Genomic DNA, 22,671 nt, shown 5'->3' with positions numbered 1-22,671 from the left:
CACCTGTTGTCTGTCTCTGTCCCAGGGAGTTGGAGCTTTATGAGTTTCCGTTGCACTACTGCCTTTTTTGATTTTTCTTTCAGGTCGGACCCGCCCAGCTAGCAGCAGGCCTAGCCTCTGCCTGCCCGCAGGGGCTTTGCTGAGCTGCTGTGGGCTCCGCCCAGCTGCCCTGAGTAGTCCTTTTTATATGGGCGTAGTTAGAACTGTCTCGGCAACGGTGGCGCCGCCTCTGTTATGGCGGACTCTCTCTGTTGTGGTAGGTTGCCTCGGCAACGGCGGGTTGCCTCGGCAATGGCAGCCTGTCTCCCTAGTGGTGGAGAGTCGCAGTAATGGCGGAAGCCCCTCCCCCCTCCAGCCTGACCGTTCGGGTTCAGCTGTGCTTGGTTTGTGAAGGGCTCAACCCAGAGGGTTTCCAATTACTGTTTTTGTTTTTGTTGTTGTTGGGGGTGGAGGGGTGGGACCAACCAAGCCTGATCACCTGGCTCCCTGACTCAGAGTCTTTTCTTTTAAGTTGAAGGACCCCGCGTTCCGGTCGGTCGCTTGTTGAAAAGGTGCCGGGATCTCCCGTGCTGTGACTCACGGAGTCGGCTCGAACTGTGGCGCCGGCTCCTGGCGGATTTTTTGCCTAGGAATCTCCTGACCTGGCTCGCTATTTCAGATGAATGGGCAACTCTGCCATCTCAGGGCTCTGCTTGCCAGCTAAGAGGGCTCCCAGACCAGTGTCTTTTGTACGGAGAATGGAGAACCGCAGCAACAGGGAGTGGTCACAGCAGCTGCGCGGGTGGAATCAGCCCCGAGGGGGCCAAAACAGCCGCACCGGCTGGGACTGCGACGCTGGCGACCCCTCTGCCTGGGTATCTCCTGGTCTGTGGGCAATAAGAGTTCGTCTGGAAATGCGGTGTCCACTCACCCTCTGCACTTTCACTGGGAGCTGAAGTCCTGAGCTGTTCTTAGGCGGCCATCTTCCCAGCATTCCTCCTTGTCCCTCTTTCTTAACCATTAACTCCCAATGTTAACTGGTGACTGATACTTGTATCCAAGTAGAAATAGATAGGAATCCATATTACCAAAATCTACATTCAACTGTGTTGAAACTCTCCACCTTCCCTAATGCCATAATGGGTAGTATGTTCTGCTCACATTAAGGAACACATCTGCAAATTCCAAACTCTTAACTTTATCAAATTCTCAAAGATTTTGATCTTAATTATCCCTGACACTCTCCTTTATCAACAATTTCTCCCTTTTTACTAATTTATTCTTATGAACATTGGAGCATAAATTGATAACTCCCATCTTAAAGACACACACACACACACACACACACACCTCTAACCCTCAAAGTCTCAAAGACAACTTTAAAAATCACCATGAAAAAATAGTATTTCTACAATGAAAAGTAAAATTATAACATTTAACACCACACTCACCCTGCCATGGACACCACTGGTGCTTACACATCTAGCCCAGGGGACTAAAGACTGACCTTCCTAGCCTACCATCCTCACTGCTGGTGCCCATGTGCACTGCCAGTAGCCCAAAGACTAGCCACCCAGGGAAAACCACTGCCTGTACTGGCCCCCACATGCCACCTCAGGGGCTGAGGACTGGACTGCCTGGCATCCCCATCTCCAGCAAAGCTTCACCACAATGTCCACAAATAACTACAGCCTAAGCCACCAATGAACTCACAGACACCATTGATGTTGATTATATATGAAGTAATCATGTGGAGACTATGCTATTCTATGGTGCCCACCCAGAACCAAAGCCAATGCACCCTATTCAACTCACTTTATAGATACAGCTACAGAAAAGTCTTTCCCTATGGAAGCTACTTAATAAAACTGAAAGAAGTGATGGTTACACCAGATGAGCAGATAGCAATGTAAGGACACAAGAAACATGAAAAAGCAAAGAAATATACCTCAAAATGAGCACAGTAAGTCTCTAGTAACAGACCCCAAAGAAAATAAGTTTTGTGAAATATATGAAAAAGAATTCAGAATATTGACCTTAAAGAAATTTTGAACAAAAGAACATAGATAAACAACACAAAGAAATCAAAAAAAGAATTCATGATTTAGATGAGAAATCCAACAAAGATAGAATCACAAAAAAATCGCCAAAGAGAAATCCTAGAACTGAAGCATTCAATGAATGCAATAAAAAAATACAATCAAGACATTTAACAATATGTAAAATAGGAGAAGTGATTTCTAAACTTGAAGACAGGTTTTAAGAAATGACTCAATCAGAAAACAACAACAAAAAGAATAAAAACGAAGGAAGAAAGCTTACATCATACATAGGATACCATCAATTGAACAAATATTCACTTTTGGGAGTTCAAGAAAAGATAGAAAATGTCATCAAAAACTTATTCAGTAAAATAATAACTGAAAAATTCCCAAATATTAAAAGAGAAACAGATACAGGAAGCTCAAATGTCCCCAAATAGATTCAACCCAAAAAGGCCCTCTATGAGGCACATTATCATTAAACTGTCAAAAGTCTAAGATAAAGAGAAAATTTTAAAAAGAGCAAAATCATCTAGTCACATATAAAGGAATTTCAGATTAACAGCAGGTTTCTCCACAGAAATCCTATAAGCCAAGTGAGAATTAGATGATATATTCAAAGTGCTGGGAGGGAAAAAAAGAACTTTTAGGCAAGAATACTATACCCACAAAAGTTATTGTTCAAAAATGATGGAGAAAATCTTTCCCAGACAAACAAAGACTGAGGAAATTCATCACCACTAGACCAGTCCTACAAGAGCCGTGTAAGAGATTTTTACATCTGGCATCCAAAAGACAATATCTACCATCATAAAAATATACTAAAATATAAAACTCAACTGAAACAACAGAAACACAAAGAAGAAAGTGAAAGGAATCAAATGTTATCATTATAGAAAGCTGCCAAATTTTATTATCAAAGATGAACAATAAGAGAAAAAGAAACAAACATAGAAAACAATAAGAAAACAACAAAATGGCAGGAATAAGTCCTTACCTATCAAAAAGAACCCTGAATGTAACCAGTTTAAATTTCTCAATTAACATAGACTGACTAAATAGATAATAAAACAATACCCAACTATATGCTGCCTACAAGAAATACTTTTCACCCATTAAGGACACATATGACTGAAAGATAAGAGATGTAAAAAGATATTTCCTACAAACATAACCCAAAAGTGTGCAAAAGAAGTTATATCAGACAAAAGACTTAAAGTCAAAAAACATAAAAAAGACAATGTCATTATATAATGATAAAGAGATCAGTTCAGCAAGAAATATAACAATTGTAAATATATATGCACCCAACACTTGAACATCCAGATATATAAAACAATTATTATAGGCAAAGAAATAGAGCTAGATCTATTAATAATAAAGTAATAGCTGGGGACTTCACCTTCAGCACTGGACAGATTATCTACACAGAAGCATCAGACTTAAACTGCACCATAGGCCAAATGAACCTTATAGACATTTACAGTACATTTCTTCCAACAGCTGCAGAATAACTTTTTTTTTTTTTTTGACACATAGTCTCACTCTGTCACCAAGCCAGAGTGCAGTGGCACAATCTCAGCTCACTGCAACCTCCACCTCCATGATTCAAGCACCCAAGTAGCTGGGACTACAAGCACACACCACCATGTCCAGCTAAATGTTGTATTTTTAGTAGAGATGGGGTTTCACCATGTTGGCCAAAATGGTCTTGATCTCTTAATCTCATAATTTGCCTGCCTCAATCTCCAAAAGTTCTGGGATTACAGGTGTAAGCCACTGCACCCAGCCAGAATACTCACTTTTATCAGTATATAGAATATTCTCCAGGATAGGCCACATGTTAGAACATGAAACAAGTCTCAAAAAATAATCAAAATCAAAATCATGTCAAGTGTCTTCTCAGACCACAATGGAATAAAACATCAACAACAAGAGAAGCTTTGGAAATTAAATAAGCAAATGAAAATTAAATGATATGCTCCTGAACAACCATTGGGTCAATAAAGAAATTCAGAGAGAAATCCAAACAGTTCTTGAAACAAATGAAAACACAACATACCAAAACTATGGAATGCAGCAAGCATATGAAGGACATTTATAGAGCTGAATGCCTACATCAAAGAAGTAGAATGATTTCAAATAAATAATGTAATAATGCACCCCATAAAACTAAAAAGGCAAGAACAAATCAAACCCAAAATTAATAAAAAGAAAGAATATCAGAACAGAAGTAAGTGAAAGAGACTTAAAAAATACAAAACATCAATATAATAAAGTTACATTTTTGTAAAGGTAAACAAAACTGATAAATAGACTACAAAAAAAATAGAAGAGACCCAAATAAACAAAACTGGGAAAACTGAGTATCCATATACAAACAAAAGAAACTAGAACCCTGTCTCTCACTATGTACAAAAATAAAATTAAAATGGATTACAGACTTCACTGTAAAACCTGAAACCATAAAACTAACAGAAGAAAACATTGCAGAGATGGTTCAGGACATTGATTGATATGGCACAGATTTTTTGAGAGTTAAGACCACAAAAGCACAGGCAACAAAAGCAAAAACAGTCAAGTGGGTTTGTATCAAGTTAAAAATCTGCTGCATAGTAAAGGCAATAATCAACAGAGTGTGGAGAAAAAATATAGAATAGAAGAAAGTATTTGCAAATTATTCATCCAATGAAGAATAACTAGAATATATAAAGAACTCAAACAAATCAACAGCAAAAAAAAAAATCCTATTAAAAGTGGGCAAATGATTTGAAAAGACATACAGATGGCCAACAGGTACATTAAAAAATGTTGAACATCACAAACCACCAGAGAAATCCAAATCAAAACCGCAATAAGATACTATCTCAACCCAGTTAAAATGGCTATTGTCAAAAAAAAAAAAAAAAGCAAAGAAGAATGCAAAAATCAACACATCTGGCAAGAATGCAGAGAATGAGGAGCTCTAGTACACTGTTGGTGAGAATGTAAATTAGTACTGCTATTATGGAAAACTGTATGAAGTTTCCTCAAAACAACAGAACTATCATGTGATCCAGCAATTCCACTGCTGTATATATATCCAAAAGAAAGAAAATCAGTATATCAAAGAAATATTTGCACTCCCAGGTTTGTCCCAACACTATTCACAATAGCCTAGATATGGAATCAACCTCAGTGTCCATCAACAGATGAATAGATTAAAAAAATCTGTTACATATATGCAATGAAATACTATTGTGGCATTAAAAAGAATAAAATCCTATTATTTGCAGAAACATGGGTGACCATAGAGGACATTATGTTAAACAAAATAAGTCAGGTACAGAAAGACAACACATGTGCTTGTTCATATTTGGAAGCTTAAATAAAAAACGAATTTGTCTCATAGACATAGAGAGTAGAATGAAAATCACCATTGGCTGGGAGGGGTTGGTAGGGGTTGGGATGAAGACAGGTAGGTTAATGGGAACAAAAATACAGTTACATAGAAGGAATAAGTTCTAGTATTTGATAGCACAGTAGGGTGACTATAGCTATAATTTATTATATATTTCAAAATGGCTAGAAGATTTGAAATGGTCTCACCACTAAGAAATGATAAGTGTTTGAGGTGATACATATTCCAATTACTCTGATTTCATCATTACACATTGTATGCATGTATCAAAATATCACATGTACCCCCATAAATATGTACAATTAGTATGTATCAATAAAAATATAACATTTTGAAATAAAATGATTTTGAAAAAAGTTTTTCAAAAAAATTCAATTTAAAAAATTTACTTAAAAAATATGTTAAGAGAACAATTGCCATCAAGAAAAAATGAATCAGAAATATAGGAACCCAGAAAAGAGGTGACCAGGAAAAATTGGCATGGAAATAGGATAGAACTAGAAAAATAAAATAAAAAGAAAACATAACTTATGAGGTCCACAGGGATAACAGATATCTCAGGAAACAGTATAATGATTTAGAAAAAAAATACAAAAGGAAGGCAAAATGAAACAAATTGAGAAATTTTTAAAAAATGTTGAGAATAAATCAAAGTTAAAGAATACATGACATCTATCTAATTGGTATCCCCAGTAAAGAAAATCAGAACAATGAAACAGAAAAAAAAAAAAAAAATGGTAAGTGAAGTAGTCAACAACACTTATCTGAAATCTACATACTGAAAACAGGCACTTAATAAATTTACCCCACCCCTACCCCGAGTGATCAACTCTAAGGCATACTTTGGTAAAACTTTTTCCTTAAAAAACAAATGTGGCTATCTTGATAAAAAGAGCAAGTTGTTTATAAGAGAAAGAAAATCCAGTTTGCATTATACTGCTTGACACCAACATACACCACCAGAAAAGAAAATGGCACTTAACAAGACACTCAAATAAAGAAAATGATGTCTTAAGCTATAAAACAGGCTACAGGCAGATAGATATCAGTATGCAAAAATCCAAGGAATATTGTTCTCAGGAGCCCCTTCCAGAACTTGACCAGAAGACTAATTTTAGTCAACTAAGCAATTATTGTGGGGAAGAGGAGTTTGGCAGACAGTCTGGTGATGAGAATTGAATATACTTAACTGAAGAACTAAGACTAAAATGTGCAATAAGAGTAACAAAATAATACATAAATATTAAATCTTCAGGCAGTGTAGAAATAATAAAACTTAAAACAAAATGGGAGAATTAGTTTATGTGCTGCCAAAGTGAACACACAGTAATTATTCTTTTGGATTTCCCCTACGTGACAACACTTGTCTTGCTTTAGCTATTGTCACCAGCTTTCAGCCTGGAATCCTCTGCTTTTTTCCCAACTTAGACTTCCTTCAAGACTCTCCTCACGACGTGATTATCTAACTCACCTTAATTGATACCAATTTTTATACTCAAGAGACTGTGGAAAGTAAGTTTATGCGAAAAGCTGACATAATAAGCTCAAGTATATTAAAGAATACAAGGATAAACTTAAATAAAAAGAATACTACGAATTAAAATGGAATAATGGATGAGAGGAAGGAGGAGTTTACGGGTTAATTTTATTGTTGCTCATAGTAGAGAAACTAAGCACATTAAAGGCATTTTTATAAAGATAACCACTACAGCAAAACTATAAAGCTTCCTAAATATCACAAAAACTGAACAAAAGCCAACAAATAAGAAACCAGAGACTTTGAACATAAACACATCTGTATTACATAAAGTAACATTGTATTGATTATGCCAAAATGTAAATGGGCTTAACTTGCCTATTAAAAGAAAACTATTTTCGAATTAGCTCTCAAAATAAAATCCAGTTCTATACTATATAAAAGAGACATACCAAAAACAAAGGATTTTAAAAGTTGAAAATAAAAGGAAAAGCAAAGGAATACCAGGCAAAGCAAATCAGAAGGTATTAGAGGTCATGATCCTCCTATCACACAAAAGAGAATTTGTTTCACAGAGCATTAAAAGAAATGAAGGAGGAAATTTGTAATGCTGAAGGCTATAATTCACAATGCATATGTAATAGGTATAAATATCTATCATGAAATATTATAGCAGCAATATTAATAAAGCAGACATTATAAGAGATGTAAAGAGAACTACATAGGAATCCCCTAATAGCAGCATATTTGAATAAATCTCTCGGTCCAAGATAAACCAAGTAAACAAAAAGTACAAACGTGAACCAGTTAATAACGTAGACTGTATAAATACAGATTTAAATCCACATTGTGATAGTAGATACCTTTTCTTTGGAAAAACCCTGACATATAGTACTCTTTCTTTGGAATGACCCTGACAAAAAAAAATTAATATTAGGCTACATTAAAACTCAATAATTAAAAAAATATAGAAAATAGAAATGTCTTTCCATCTGGTTAAATGCCCTATTAATTTCTTCTTTAGTCAAACGGGAAATAGAAATTACAGGTGCAAAATCTGGGGAAAACGTGAATAAAAACATTACAGAATATATTTACTACTGAAACGTACACTTAAAAATGGTTGAGATGGTAAAGTTTATATTATATGTATTTTACCAGAGCTAAACAAGCAAACATTACAGAGTAAAACGTGAAATGCTGCCAACATAGTACTTAGGTAAAAGGCATACTTTTAATAACTTATTATGATATAAATGAAAGGGTGAAAATAAATTAATTAAGCTTCCAACTCAAAAAAAATAAAGAATAACAAGATAAATTGAAGGAAAGCAGAAAAAAATGAGTGACTATAAATAAAAAGCAAAAATTTAAAAATTAAGAGGTTGAATCGTGTAAATGCAAGTTCAAAAAATAGAAAATACCATTATCTAATGACCCATCATTTTTGTTTCAGACATTATGAATTCAAGTCCAAAGAGATTAAGGTGTCACACAAAGCCAGAACTAAAATCCAAGTCTTTTTACTCCCAGTCAAGTGCTCCCATGGCAAAATTTGGAAAAGGCATAAATTAAGGTGAGTTAGGTAATCATAAGGAGGGCCTTGAAGGAAGTCTAAATGGGGAAAGAACAGAAGACTCTAGGCTGGAAGACTGTGACAATAGGAATCGCAAGGCAAGTCCTCACACTTGGGGAAGTCCAAAAGAATGTTTATTGGATGCTGACTTCGGCAGCATATATACTACAATTGGAATGATATAGAGAGGATTTCATGGCCTCCATGCAAAGATGACATGCAAATTCATGAAGCATTTCATATTTTTCAGAGAAGGAAGAATAAAATATCAAGGAACATGAAAAAACTTGTGCTGATAGATACGTTTATTATCTTTATTTGTAGTGACGATTTTGCAGGTGTACACTATGTCAAGACAACAAATTGTACATTTTAAGTATGTGTGATTTGTTGTATGTCAATTATCTCTCAGTAAGATTTTAGCAAGACATTTATTATAATAAAATATAAAAGAAGAAACAAATGTTTATAAGTGTTAGTTGATGATACTAAAACTAAAGGAGGAGACTAAATCCATAGAGACATAAATGTTTAATCGATAAATTATGAACATTCTTATGAAAGATAACATTTTAAATAAAGAGCTGATAGCCAATGCATTATTAGCCTGAGACTGTACAAATTACATTTTGAAACTATATATAATAAAGTAAGCATTTAAAGTCAAAAAGAAAGTGTTAAGTAAAACTCACATTACCTGGGAAAACTGCCTGTGGTGAAAGTAGATATTTCCTGCATTAAAGTAAGCCAGCGAGTACTTGGGGTTTAAAGAAATTGCTTCTTGATAGTCTTTCATTGCATTCTGTTTATGGCCCATAAACTCATGAATCACACCACGATTTGTTAAGAATTCTGCTGTAGTATTGATCTGCAGTATAATATTATGATTATTTAACATCTAGGAATAGTATTTATCTCTGATTTCATGTCTGCCAAAATGAACATTATGGAATCTACTTGTGGGAAGCTCGTAATTTTATGGTGCATGTAAAACCCCAGTAGAACAAATATTTTGAGAAAGGCGTTGGTATGAAGTTGGTTCAATGTCAACACTTTGTTGATTTGGTTGCAATAAAACAAATAATCATAGTGTTTTTTCACTCAGTTCCATTCCAAAGAATAGACAAAGTGGAAAAGCTTATCTGTTTAGCTGTTAAGCTAGAGAAGAAATTAAATTGAATAGTTAACAGGCTTATTTGTCCTGTGTAGTAGCAATTATCTTTCAGTTATTTCCTTTTTCTCATCTCAAACATTACATCTGCCCAAATCTATGGAAACAAAACCCAAAAGCTAGAAGTAAAGAAGAGTTCCTGTCAGTGCATTCAATATGAGATTTTTACTTGTCATTTCACTGAAGGAAGATTCTAGGGATTTACGTTGTTCTTTCTTTAGTTCCTTCAAACCTAGAACGTTATTTTATGTTATGCATTTGCTCTGTATTACATAATAATATTGATGTCCCACGAAAGTATAAAGCATATTTACTGAGTACAATCAACGTTTAGCAGGATTTCAGGGTTTTAGTGCATTTAGATTATAAAATTGGCAAGAAATAACTCCGCTATAGGGATCACTTGCATAAAAAATACACAAAACATTATTTTTTCCATAAGTCACTTTAAAAAGCTAACAAAGACTTGTTACGTGAACCTACTCATTGACAGTGTTAATTTATGCTAATAATAATATAATCTAAGATGGTTTTTACCTTCATGGCAGCATTAATATCCTGCATTGCAGCAAAATTATTACCCATCTGAAGACAGACCACAGCTCTTCCTTCATAGGCTAAGTAATTCTTTGGATCAATATCCATGGCAATGGTAAAGTGATTCCAAGCTTTCTGGAATTTTCCTTGGATCTAGAATAATTTTCCAATTACACAAAGTAGAAAATAGTCCCTCACATGACAAATGTTTATGATTCTGACTAAATCAAATAAAACCTTTAGTAAGGGTATATTTATGCTGTGCTAAATATAAGTTATTTGAAACCAGAAAATAGGTATACTAAATGGATACTGTGGTGTATTTAGTTGACTCATTACATCTGAGTATTTATGAAGAAATTTTAATTAATTAAAATCAATTTAACTTCAGAGTCCTCATCTATACCAATCCTGGACAACATAAAATCATGGCTACCATGTGAAAGGCCAATGGTGTTGACTAACACCAAAAAATTCACATAGAGCTCCACACACACAGGAAGGGATTGTATTTATTTCCTTGGCACTGAATCTCCAGTTATAGATAATATATACATAATATGCATAATGAAATAAATATGTATTAAATAATAAATGAATAAACTAATGGTATTATATATTCTGATAAATCATGCCAGCATCTGGAGCTTTAGGGTCACTATACGCATTCCATGAAAAATACATGTAAATCTACTGAGCTTCTGTTTATACCAACTGAAAAAGAAAGAAAAGATCAGGAGAGGGGCATTGTCAATAGAACAATGTCAGAGTGCTTCCTAGAGAAGACCAGCTGGCAACTAAACGCCTCCACAAGAAGGCAGTGAGTTAATAAATTCAGTAGAGTCTGGAATCTATCTTTTTTTCCCGATGGGCTCAAACATCCATCTTGCCAGAATCTCAGAAGTTGACTCACTTTAACCAAGCTGAGCCTAGGGGCTCTCACATAAAAGTAAAAAAAAAAAAAAAAAAAAAAAAAAAAAAAAAAAATACAACTCTTAAGGGAACAAGACCCTGTCTCTTGACCATCAAATCTTCTCTCTCTGGGTAAACCATTTGTAAAGCCACACTGTCAATGCAAACTCATTTAACAAACAAGGAATCAGGCAAATTGAGATTAGATTATTAGACTATTAAATAGCAAACTGCCTCACAGTAAGAACTCTGTCATCTGCTCCAGACCACATCTGTTGTGCTCACTTCTGTATTTCTAGTGCTAGGCAAATAGTAAGGGGATCTGTAAGTATTTGTTGAATAAACTGTTGCTCTTTACCCGCACAGAACTCAGATGGGTATAACTCTCCTTTTGCAGTCCTCCTTCCTGACTCAATTCTTTACATGGCTGTGTTTTTCAATTTTTTTCAGCTTGCTATTTACCCAGTGGGATATTCAGAAAATGTAAATTTGTTGTCACATCTCCTATTAATGCTATTCACATGTTTAACTGGACCATAAGGCCTTCAACTCCAGCCTCATCTCAAACCCTGCTCCTTTTGCCCATAACATTCCATCCACTTTGACCCTCTTTTTAACAAGACTTTCTGATGGGCTGATTCCACTCTATGGAACACTGTATCTTAGCCACAGCCCCTACTTTCACACCTCAACATTGTTAATTTCTCAAAAAGTTTCTCTCACCTCTCAAACAAAGAGAGGTGACAAGTGATTTTGTGACAAGTTATACTAAAACTCATCCTTTTCCTTTTCTGCACTTATCATGATTATAATCAATTATTCATACAATTAATTGTTTGGTGCCTATCTCTCCACTGGGTAGTAAACTCTGCAAGAAGAAGAAAGTATATTTTCTTCATTGCTATATCCTCAGGCCTAGAGTAGTTTCCATTCTATATTTAGTGCTCAGTTAATGTCTGTTGAATGCAATGAATGATGATGATGTTAACATATTTCACTGGATTGCATTCAGCTCTAGCTGCCTTTGAAATCAGTCTCGTTAAGTGGACTTGGCAAATTTCTACTGTGATCCAATAATGGCTAATTTTCTTCCCTTTAGCTTTCCACTAAAGCAATAGGACAAAACCTGTGGAGCCTAGGTATACAAGCTAGTAAAATAAATGCTACTCAGGTTCTTAAAAATGAACTTCGTCAGGCAAATTTTAAAAGTTGTTTATAAGTGTAGGAGGAAGGTAGGGAGGAGTGTAGACATAAAGGAAACGCAGGTTCAAAAGATTTTCATCTAACCAGCTACCAGCTCCCCAGACTGATCCAGATCCAGGCAGGTTCTCTATAACTAATGAAATCCCCTGCTTCCAATACTATTCTGGAACCCAAACATAAGGAAGAAGTAAATGTTCATAATCAAAGAAATAACATATACTCCCATTGCCAGGAAAGGGTCAAATATATTCTTCTTTCCCAAAGGATGCTTTTAATGCTCAAAATGTTGCTATATTACCTGTAAATTATAACCCAAACAAATTCTGGCTTTTATGTATCCTGGATTAATATGCAGTGCTTTCAGAAAGTCTTTCTGTGCTTTCTTGGTGGCTTCATCAAGACCATATTCCATGTAAGAATTTCCCCTTCCAACATAAGCATCCAGAAAACATGGGTTAATTTTAAGAGCCCAGGTAAAGAAATTGACGGCTTCTTCAAACTCATTAATTCTGCAAATAAATAAAAATATTAATGCCTCTGGTAAACTGATGCATTCTGGTGACATATGCAATGTTTTCCTGTATCTGGCTTTTCCATAAAGATTTCAATTGACTCATAAAAAAATCTGCATTTCTATTACCCATTGAAGGAGGTAAGCACATCAGTCCATAGGGCCTAAGGAAGTGTGATGGGTCTTTGAAGATTTTGGTAAAAGGAAAGATGGCAAGAAAGAGTCATTTTCATAGAAGAATGTGATGAGATAATATTCCGGATTTATTTCAAGTTATTAAGGTCCACATGGCATTTCTAAATATGTTTTTAACAGGTATCAGTTACCAGTAAAGAGAAACACATGCTACAATTGATGAAATCTACTTTTAAAATCAGATTAAAATAAACTTATTTTTATGTATTTAATATTTCCTTATACAATGAAAACAGCCAGATTTTCATCACATGGAAGTCCTTACTTCAGGTATCCTATAAAGGCAGACCATTTCACTGTGGACACCAGGAGAGGAGGGGAGAGAAAGAAGTAAAATGCATTTTATTTATCAAATTTGTGAATGTATGTGGCTAAATGATAACTCTGTCTCTCTATCCTCCCTAATTACTCTCTTGTGGTGGAGGTTAAGGCTGTTAAAGGCATCACATATTTTTTGATTGGCATATAAAATAATTCTCTATTTCATATGTATATCTAATAATAATATTTAGTTTTAATTAACATGGAGAGAGTTTAGCATTTTAAAAAATAGAATGACAAAACTAGCACTGTTTACTTACCATGTACTGTGCTAAATACTTAACAAATGCTATTTCCTTTAATCCTTCCAACAACTCTGTAAGGTACTTATAATTATCTACATTTTACAGATGAAAAGAAAATCATGGTTTAGAAAAATCTGCCCACAGGAGACGGTATACTAACATATTATGCACAGAGAAAATGACTGAGATTCAGGTAAGCCTTATTCCAAAATCCATGCTTTTCCACACAGCCAACTCTACCACATATTCTGCACCTATAATATACCTGTGGTTGGTGCAAAGGAGCCAGTGATCTGATAACTCAACCGGGTAGCCAGAAAAAAAGGCCTGGAGTTCAGACTTGAGCCTGAACATGCAAATTAATATTAATTTTTCAAGATTGTTACGAGGATCAAACAAAAACATGTGAAGAGCACTGAGCACAGAAATCCAATAGATTATATCTTCCTTCCATTCTTTTCATTACTGCTCAAACAGGTTTCAAATTTTAATAATATGCATCACTACTTTGCCCATTTTTCCTTTATAAAATACATGGAACCCAGGATAAACTGTTTCAGAAATTATCATCTTCTAGAGGTTACTCAAAAGTATCTTTTAAACCAGTGTTTCCCAAACTACCCCTTCCTTCATAAAATTGCCCCACGTTCCACCTACACTATCATTTACTGAATATTTTAAGTCAACTCATTTTATTTACTTAACTAAATTTATTTTTAAAAGCATATTAATTTTAATACCGTAAGTTGAAAAATTATCTGACGCCATAAATAACATAATAAGCTTGGAGCTGGATCCTTTACTCTGCAGAAAACTGAGCCTGATTGCTGCACCACTGATTACAAACAGAAAATTTTTAAAGACTAGCTCTTAACTGAGACTTTCTCCTTGATGTATTCAGAAGGTTTGAGAAAGAATTCATTTTGAAACTGAAAGGCAATTCGGTTTTTCATAATGTGATTCAGTATTTTTTTTTAATGCTTGTCCACACCATGAAAAATAACAGGTACTTGTGATACTTGCTCCATGTTTTCCCAAATATGGTGCAACAATCCACAGTGAACACAGGCAGGCAAAGGTTAACATCAGCATGTTAACATCAGTTGCCGCCTTTTGAACACAAGGTCACTTTCCTCAAGCAGTTTACAATGGAACGGTGCTCTCTTTCCTGATAATTGGCACTATTTAAGAAATAAAGTTCGGACTGGGCACAGTGGCTCACATCTATAATCCTGGCACTTTGGGAGGCCGAGGAGGGTAGATTACCTAAAGTCAGGAGATGGAGACCAGCCTGGCCAACATGGTGAAACCCCATCCATACTAAATATACAAAAGCTAGCCGGGCATGGTGGCATGTACCTGTAGTCCCAGCTACTTGGGAGGCTGAGGCATGAGAATTGCTTGAACCCAGGAAGCAGAAGTTGCAGTGAGCCAAGATTACACCACTTCACTCCAGCCTGGGCAACAGAGTGAGACTCCTTCTCAAAAAATAAAAATAAAAGTCCACTTTGCCTTTCCAAGTGCCATCTCACTGCAGTACAGTAATAATTCTAACTACAGCATAACAAATTCCTTATCAGGAATTAGACCACAGTCATTCTGTGTAAAATGCATTTAGTTGATAGGTTTTGCTGTGTTCAGTATTTCTATCTATGGGTAGTGAAGCTTTTACTTAGGATGAATACCTATGGTGACCATGTCAATGGACATTTCCTGGGAAATCCCCTTCTCTCCTATTCTCCCCTAAATTCACTGAAATGCCCCTAGCACACTGACATCCAAATTGCATCATACACCCTGGCCCCTCTTACCCAGAGAAATTAAAAATCCTTTGTGAGTACATGTTCTGATATATGGTTTATGAAATACGATCTTTCCTTCTGTATAACCTAACCAATTAGAAAAATGACGCAGTGAGCTAAAGCTCACCACCATGTCATTTAAGTTGTGAATTACAGAATGGCAGTGATTGAAGCTATTTTTCTGTACCCATCAAGTTATCAGCACTGTTTAATGAGCATCTAGTCTGTTCAGACCAAGTAAATAATCATTAAATCTTAAAGCTGAAAAGAAATCTTGAAAGACATCTAGCAAACTCTTCAAAGCTGATGGTGACTAAAATCAAGCCCAGGGAGGTGAAAGGGCTGAAAATCAGAAGATCCCCAGCCTGCTACACCAATAGACTAGGAAAACAAAATGAGCAGATACCACTGTAGAAACAGTAATTTCATTTCTCTGAATATGCGTCTGTCACAGTGTCCTACAGGTTGAAGCCCTTGTTAAGTACCTGCATGGCAGTTAGCCAGTGGGAAAATGTGGCAGAATATCTACATTCTGTCAGGATACATATTCATTGAGATACTAATTATTAAGTATCAGTTACCACAAGTGTCAAAGTATGTTAAATGAGTTTTTCTAAAGTGAAATGTGTTCACATAAATCTAGAGCACTATGATCACTTACTGGAGGTGTATGATTCTACTTACAGTGTTTTGTGAACAAGCAATCATGTGCTGAGCTTGTTCACTAGGCCACAGACACAAAGGCCCACTGCATTTTCCAAATTAATCACATACGTGACCAGATGTGCTCTACTGAGTTGTATAAATAAATCACAAATCCCTCCTCAAACTAAAGAATTTGGCTTGAAGAGTTAAAGACTCAAAAATATTTTATGCCCCAATATGTAAGAATAGTAAAATAAATGTGCTGAAGCAAAAAGTAGATAGGATATATAACTCTGAGTAATCTCCCTCTATGATATTATTTTTTGAAATATGAAGGTGGTGTTCTCAGTTCTAAAAATTAACTCTACCATAAACACTCATGGTGACTAAATTGGGCAACAAGTAGGATATTCAAGCCTAAGGAATGTTGTTTCCTAGCAACCACAAGAGTGAGAACCAGAGATATACAAAGGATACTTTAAAAGTCTGCAACCCCGTGAGATCAAAGATCAAAGCCTAAAAATTTAAAAATTTATTTCTTTAAATAATTTTTCCATTATGAGAAAATGTTTACTCTCCCTACTGTAAGACACACCAGGAATGAATCTCTATAGTTAGAATCCATGCATCTCTGGTATAAGGATGTTATAGCTCACCTTGAAAAGCAAAAAAAATATTTTTCCTGAAATAAATATAACCAATCACTAAGCACTCCTTATTGTTAAATTCAGCAAAACTTAGAACTCAAAACACATGGAATTGGGACTCTTGAGTTTTCAGAGGTTTACAGTTTGATTTAAATTCTACTTTTATTAAAGGACAATAGAGATTCTAGTCGGGTGATGAAAGTTGGTTATTTGGAATTGCAAAGCAGTAACAGCTTAAAGGAGGCTCTCCCATATATACCCAGTGATTACATTTCATAAAGGAGATTGTGAACTGACACATGGAGAAATTTACTGGCTCTAATGGTTGCTAAACATAGGAGTGAGGTAAAGAGTAGTTTTGGAGTCTGTTTTTAGTTTTAACAGAATGCAACGACCTCAGACATTTTTGGTCTGCACCCACACACCAAAACAAACACATCAGTCATCGTTATCCCATCTCTTCTTAAGAATGACAATTGCTTAAAGAGATAGATTGTACAAAGGTTGCTAGATTAAAATAGACAATGAAATGGTATGACCAGTGTTTTGCTGTCTGTACAAAATGAAAGGTCTGAGGCCAGTTTAGGTCTTTTAACACAAAGATACTTTTCAGAACTTCCAGTTATGGTATTACTCTGCTCATAACATTTTTTTAAAAAGCAGAAGTAACTCTCATAGGAAAATGCAGCTGTACTAAACATGTCCTCAAAGAGAAAAGGAGGTCAATTTCCTAAACAATTGAAACTATGTTTTATTCTCTAAACTGGATATTTATGCAGCCTAGTCTACATAATTTGGAACTATTCTTATTTAATCCTCCAAATTTACTGGTATTATTTGTTTCTTAGGGGCAAAAAAGCTGTAAACTATTATTTAACCAAATATATTTTATCACATATTAAAATCCTCACAGGCTGAATCTCCATAATTTTAAAAGCAAAATTACCAAAAGTTAATTTTATGATGTCAAATATATGTTTAGAAACACAAACATTATGGCTAGCAAAGTCTATATGCTAGAGTATTATTTCAGAGTATATTTTAAGCTGATTATCTTCTATATTTTAACCTTATATAAGTGTTCTCATCTCTTCTATAACGAATTTTTATAATAAACCCAGGAAGAAGTAATAATGCTTTAAGTATTGTGTTTTTTGTAGATATTTGCTGGTGTTGTTTTACTTAGTTTTAGATTTAGTTATGTTTTAAATGCAAAATTTTCCTCAAAATGCGTAATCTTTTAAAATCACCCTTTCTTCCAGGAAAGAGACTTCTTAAAAATTAGTCCCACTTTATAAATTTTGTTATTATTTTATAATAACAAAATTTTGTTATTATTTTATGCTTAGATATTTAAAGCTATACATAATTGCATTCTGTATATTGCCACGATCTGTTCCCAGTGTCTAAGCTTGGATCAGATGGACTCTCTCCAATGCCACCATGGAAGCATTTGCCTGCTAATTTGCATAAAACAGTCTATTAGAAGGCAGAAGGGTGCTGATGAACACTAAGTGTGGTCCTCGTGTCTACACAGAGAACTCTTGTGTACCTCCCCGTTTTTGTAGTCTGTCACATTCACAATTTCTCCCAGTTTCTTCCATTCTCTCCTGGCTGGTTTATGGGGTGGTAATTAGATAAGTGCGATGTTCCCACTTGCTTCTACTTTGACATCAGTTGCACTCCATACCTGTGATGGCACATGGCAGTGGCGTGATAAAGGCTCCCGTTAGTCTGGCTTATCAGTGCAGCTTGTTTAAAATCCTGAAATAGTTTTATAAGCTTTTGTTAATTTTTTAGCATTATCTTACGTGCTATCTTGAACTTCCTTCTAACTATGATTCCACAATGACATAAGCATTAAGATATACATCTTCCTAAAGCTTTATACTTTCCTTGTGGTATCACATCAAATAAGAACAGATGAAACAAAGGAAACCCATTATTGTAGACTCACTCAGAATCTTGTACTACTGGTCTCTACTTCAAGAATGGGGATTTTTCCTATGGTTTTACCCTGCTACGGGTGATGAGGTATCTCATTTACTTTCTTTCCATTGTTTATTCCAGTGAACTCCTCAAAAGACTTCCCCATCTAGACAGAAAAGGAAATGCACCTAGAGAGAACCTTTGACAATATATGACTACAGGACAAACAAGCATCCAGGTGGGAGAAAAGGCATAATCAGGCCTTCGGTGTGGATGCACTGGGGCTGCTCCTACCTTTGGAATCCACACTTCTGGTGAAAAGTCAACTCTTTTGTCAAGGGTCTATCAGTGCTCCTGAGAGGGAGAAATGGAAACTCTAATCCCCAGATCTGAAGTTAGAGAAGTCAACTGGAAAGGATCCCAGTGGCCCCTAGGAAGACGCTGTTTAAAAGCACTGGAAGTGCTAAGTCCACACGAGATCCTGTCACAGTAGCCCAGAGCTCTTTCCTCTGTCAGGGCCTAGACACAGTGTCTAAAGCTTACGGCTTTCAGAGTCCTGCAGAAATATTCAATGCCTAAAGTAAAATAGGAACACTGCTAACTTTAAATTAAGGAAATATTTAAATATATAACTGTAAAACAAAATATTATATCATGTCAGCTGCATATTTACATATGTATTAATATATGAGAGTTAGATTCATTTTAATGATTTCTATACTATAGGAAGGGCTACTAAAAGAGTTCTGAATCTACGAAGGAATTAAAATAGCCCTGCTTTTTACCCAGAGGACTGGTTCAGCCGGAATCTTCATGGACAGTATTACTTGTGATCTCAATTGACCAAGCAGAACAGTGGGGAATATTACACTCTCCTCTGGATTGGCAAGGAAATCCATCCAGACTTCCTTCCTGGAAGCCAGACATTAGAACTCTGCAGTCCCAAAGAACACGACCCAGCCAGAAAGGAGCTAATCATAACCCACACTCTCTCTCCCTCCCCCTCCTCCTCCTTTCCACAAACCTTCCCTGGCTATGTCAGAGGGAAAAGGCTGACTGTCTTAGAAGGTAAGATAAATTTTCTGCCATTATTGGAGGTGGAAGGGGAGTGGTAAGGTTAATCTGAGCACTTGGAGATCCTGCTGGAGGAGGCGGTGTTAGTCACAGACCAATCTGCAGCTGTGGACACCCCACACTGATTCAAGTAGCATATTTGATACCAAATGGAACTATTTGGAAGAATTTTTTAATTATTGTCTAATCAAATATAATTTAATAAAAATGCTTCCAGATGTCTCTTTAGGAGAGTTTTTTTTTTTGCTAAAATTAAAGCAAACTTACAAATGTAAGTGAATTTTATTACAAATATTTCCATTACTTCTGGAAGTTTCAACAATGACCATGTAACTTAAAAGGCTAAAACAAATTTAGTTTTGTTATCAGATGAAACTTACAAAAGTCATCTTGACTGTATATACATAATCATTATTATACAACATGGTAATTAGGCATTAATTATCAACAACAGACATAAAAGGTGCCTTTAGCATTACTTAGAATAAAGTAAGCTACTGTTATTTAACACTATAATTTTTCTCTTCTGCATTAATTCTCTCTAATATAAGAATGATAAAAAACAAACCACACAGTCACTCATGTGTGCCACACAGAATAGAATTTAACTAATGTAGCTGTCTCACTCCACCACTTCACATGTCTCCCTTTCTCCCACCAGGGGTTGGGGGCCCCTGGTATATGAGATGTAGATCTACATCTCAATCTCAGTCTACATCTCAATCACAGCAGGAGGTGAGTCACAGGTAAGCATTACTGCCTGAGCTCTGCCTCCTGTCAGATCAGCAGCAGCACTGGATTCTCGCAGGAGTGCAAATCCTATTTCGAACTGTGTATGCAGTTGCATGCTAGGTTGCATGCTCCTTATGAGATTCTAATGAATGCCCCATGATCTGAGGTGGAACGCTTTCATCCCTAAACCATCACCCTACTGCCCCACCACCTGCATCCCCTGAAAAAATTATCTTCCATGAAACTGGTCTCTGGTGCCAAAAAAGTTGCAGACCACTGCTATATACTTATGACAACTTGTTTATTTGTCTTAGTCTCTATTTCACTTCCCTTAAGCATTTGCTCCTTGGCTACCCATTTATATTTAAGTTTGAGACATTTAGACCCAGAATGGCAGTTATGGGTGCCTGAACATCTATTCTCCACGATCTTTAACCTTGCAGCATTATACCTTTTTTATTCTTTTACTACTTTCTTGGTAGGTTTTCAAGAGGAAAACAAATGTTCTTAATCCATTAACTTCTGATTAACTTAGCCATTAACTTCACAAACAATTCCAGTCCAAATGCTTCCTGAACAAAGTGTTCCTATGAAGGGCATACAGCTCTCAACTAATGTTTTCAGCACTCCGGCTACTCAGCTTCTCTGTTAATCAATCTTTCCTACTAAAACCATTATTTTTTTCTGGGTAGCTTTAAAGATTCTGCTTTCTCTTGGTTTTTCATACAAACCTCTAATTATTCAGTCTTATATCTTTCATTGCTGCTTTTTCTGTCCTACTTTTTTTTTTGTTGTTTTAATTATTATTATTATTTTTTTTTTTTAAAGAATAAAGAAGAGGAAGAAAGAGAAAGAGGAAGAAGGAGAGAGGATGGGGGTATTGCTTTATTGCCCGGGCTAGAATGCAGTCCAAATATGGGTATGCCTATAATTGTCCTTAATAATGGAGACATGAAAGAAAATGAGGGAAGAGAATAGCAAACAAGGAGCCAACCAAAATTTCTTTTAAACTTCTAAGTTAATATGATGTGGTACTGATAAGAGTGTATATTTTGTATATTTAAAGTGCAGAGTTCTATAAATGTTAATTACATTTACTTGTTCCAGATCTGAGTTCAAGTCCTGAATATCGTTGTTAATTTTCTGTCTCATTGATCTGTCTAATATTAATGTTGAAGTCTCCCACTATTATTATGTGGGAGTCTAAGTCTCTTTATAAGTCTTGTATGTCTGCGTATTCCTGTATTGGGTGCGTATGTATTTAGGATCTTTAGCTCTTCTTGTTGTTGCATTGATCCTTTTATCATTATATAATGTCCTTCTTTGCTTCTTTTGAAAATTAATTAATTTTTTAACTTCACATAGAGAAAAATTGAATTTTTTGCTTTCAATTTATGTTTCCGTGGCATATCTTTTTCCAGCTTCTTGTTGTTACCTATCTATATCACTAGATCTAAAATGTTTCTGGTTGCCAAAATATAGTTGGAACTTTCGCAAAATTCCAATCAGGCAATTTCACGATTTTCATTGTTGTATTTTGACTATTTCCATTTAATATAACTACTGGAGTGGTTGGATTTAGGTCTCCTATTTTATCATTTCTTTTCTGCTGGTTTCCTTCATTTCTGTTCCTCTGCTTCCCCTTCCTAGACTTATTTAACATTTTTTAAATATTCCATTTTAGTTTATCTTGTTTCTTTTTGACTGAAGAGGTCACATTTCAGGAGAAACCTAAATGAAATGAGGGCATGAATCATGCACAGATCAGGAGGAAGAGTGCTGCATGTATGGAAACTCGCTTGTGTAAAGGCTCTGGGCAATAAGGGAACCAAGCATTTACAAGGAATAGCAAAAGGGCAGGGTGGCATGACTAGAGGAGAGAAGAGAATGTTTGACAGTGAGATCAGAGGTGAACGGCAGTCAGATCAAGTAAGGTCTTGCTGGGTCACAGTCAAGAGTTCAGATTTTATTCTAAATGTGATGGGAAGCCATTAGAGGGTTTATAGCAAAGGAATAACTTGATATGCTTTATATTTTTACAAGAGATTTCTCTGGCATCTGTTTAGAGAATAGCATGTAGAAGGGCAAGAGTGGAACCTTAGGCCAGCTGGGAAGCTAATGCCGTAGTCCAGGAGACAGATGAGTCAGTTCTGAGACCTGAGTTCTGCTCTTGCCCCAGTACTTACTGGTTGAAAGGAAGATAGCAGTGGCCATTATGAGAAATGATTTAATTCAAAATATGCTTTAGAGGTAGATAGAGCTGATTGAACATG

The 22,671-nt window shown here is 35.6% G+C and overlaps 1 protein-coding gene and 1 non-coding gene across 2 annotated transcripts in view; one reads left to right on the top strand and one right to left on the bottom strand.

Moving 5' to 3' along the window:
• TTC6 (tetratricopeptide repeat domain 6) overlaps positions 1–22,671 on the bottom strand; it is a 246,572-nt gene that overhangs the window by 6,125 nt on the left and 217,776 nt on the right. Inside the window, exons 28-31 of the mRNA XM_074393424.1 lie at positions 18,354–18,427; positions 12,596–12,806; positions 10,183–10,335; positions 9,172–9,342 (exon numbers count right to left, since the gene is read on the bottom strand). Of these exons, the coding sequence (XP_074249525.1) occupies positions 9,172–9,342; positions 10,183–10,335; positions 12,596–12,806; positions 18,354–18,427 (609 nt within the window). The remainder of the gene's footprint in view (positions 1–9,171; positions 9,343–10,182; positions 10,336–12,595; positions 12,807–18,353; positions 18,428–22,671) is intronic.
• Positions 8,616–8,721, top strand: LOC120364123 (U6 spliceosomal RNA). Its single transcript, XR_005579472.1, has one exon. It is a non-coding gene; the product is annotated as a U6 spliceosomal RNA (small nuclear RNA).

Source organism: Saimiri boliviensis, chromosome 2 (assembly GCF_048565385.1).
Source record: "Saimiri boliviensis isolate mSaiBol1 chromosome 2, mSaiBol1.pri, whole genome shotgun sequence".
In the NCBI taxonomy this organism is placed as follows: Eukaryota; Metazoa; Chordata; class Mammalia; order Primates; family Cebidae; genus Saimiri; species Saimiri boliviensis.
This window is presented reverse-complemented; position numbering and strand designations above follow the sequence as displayed.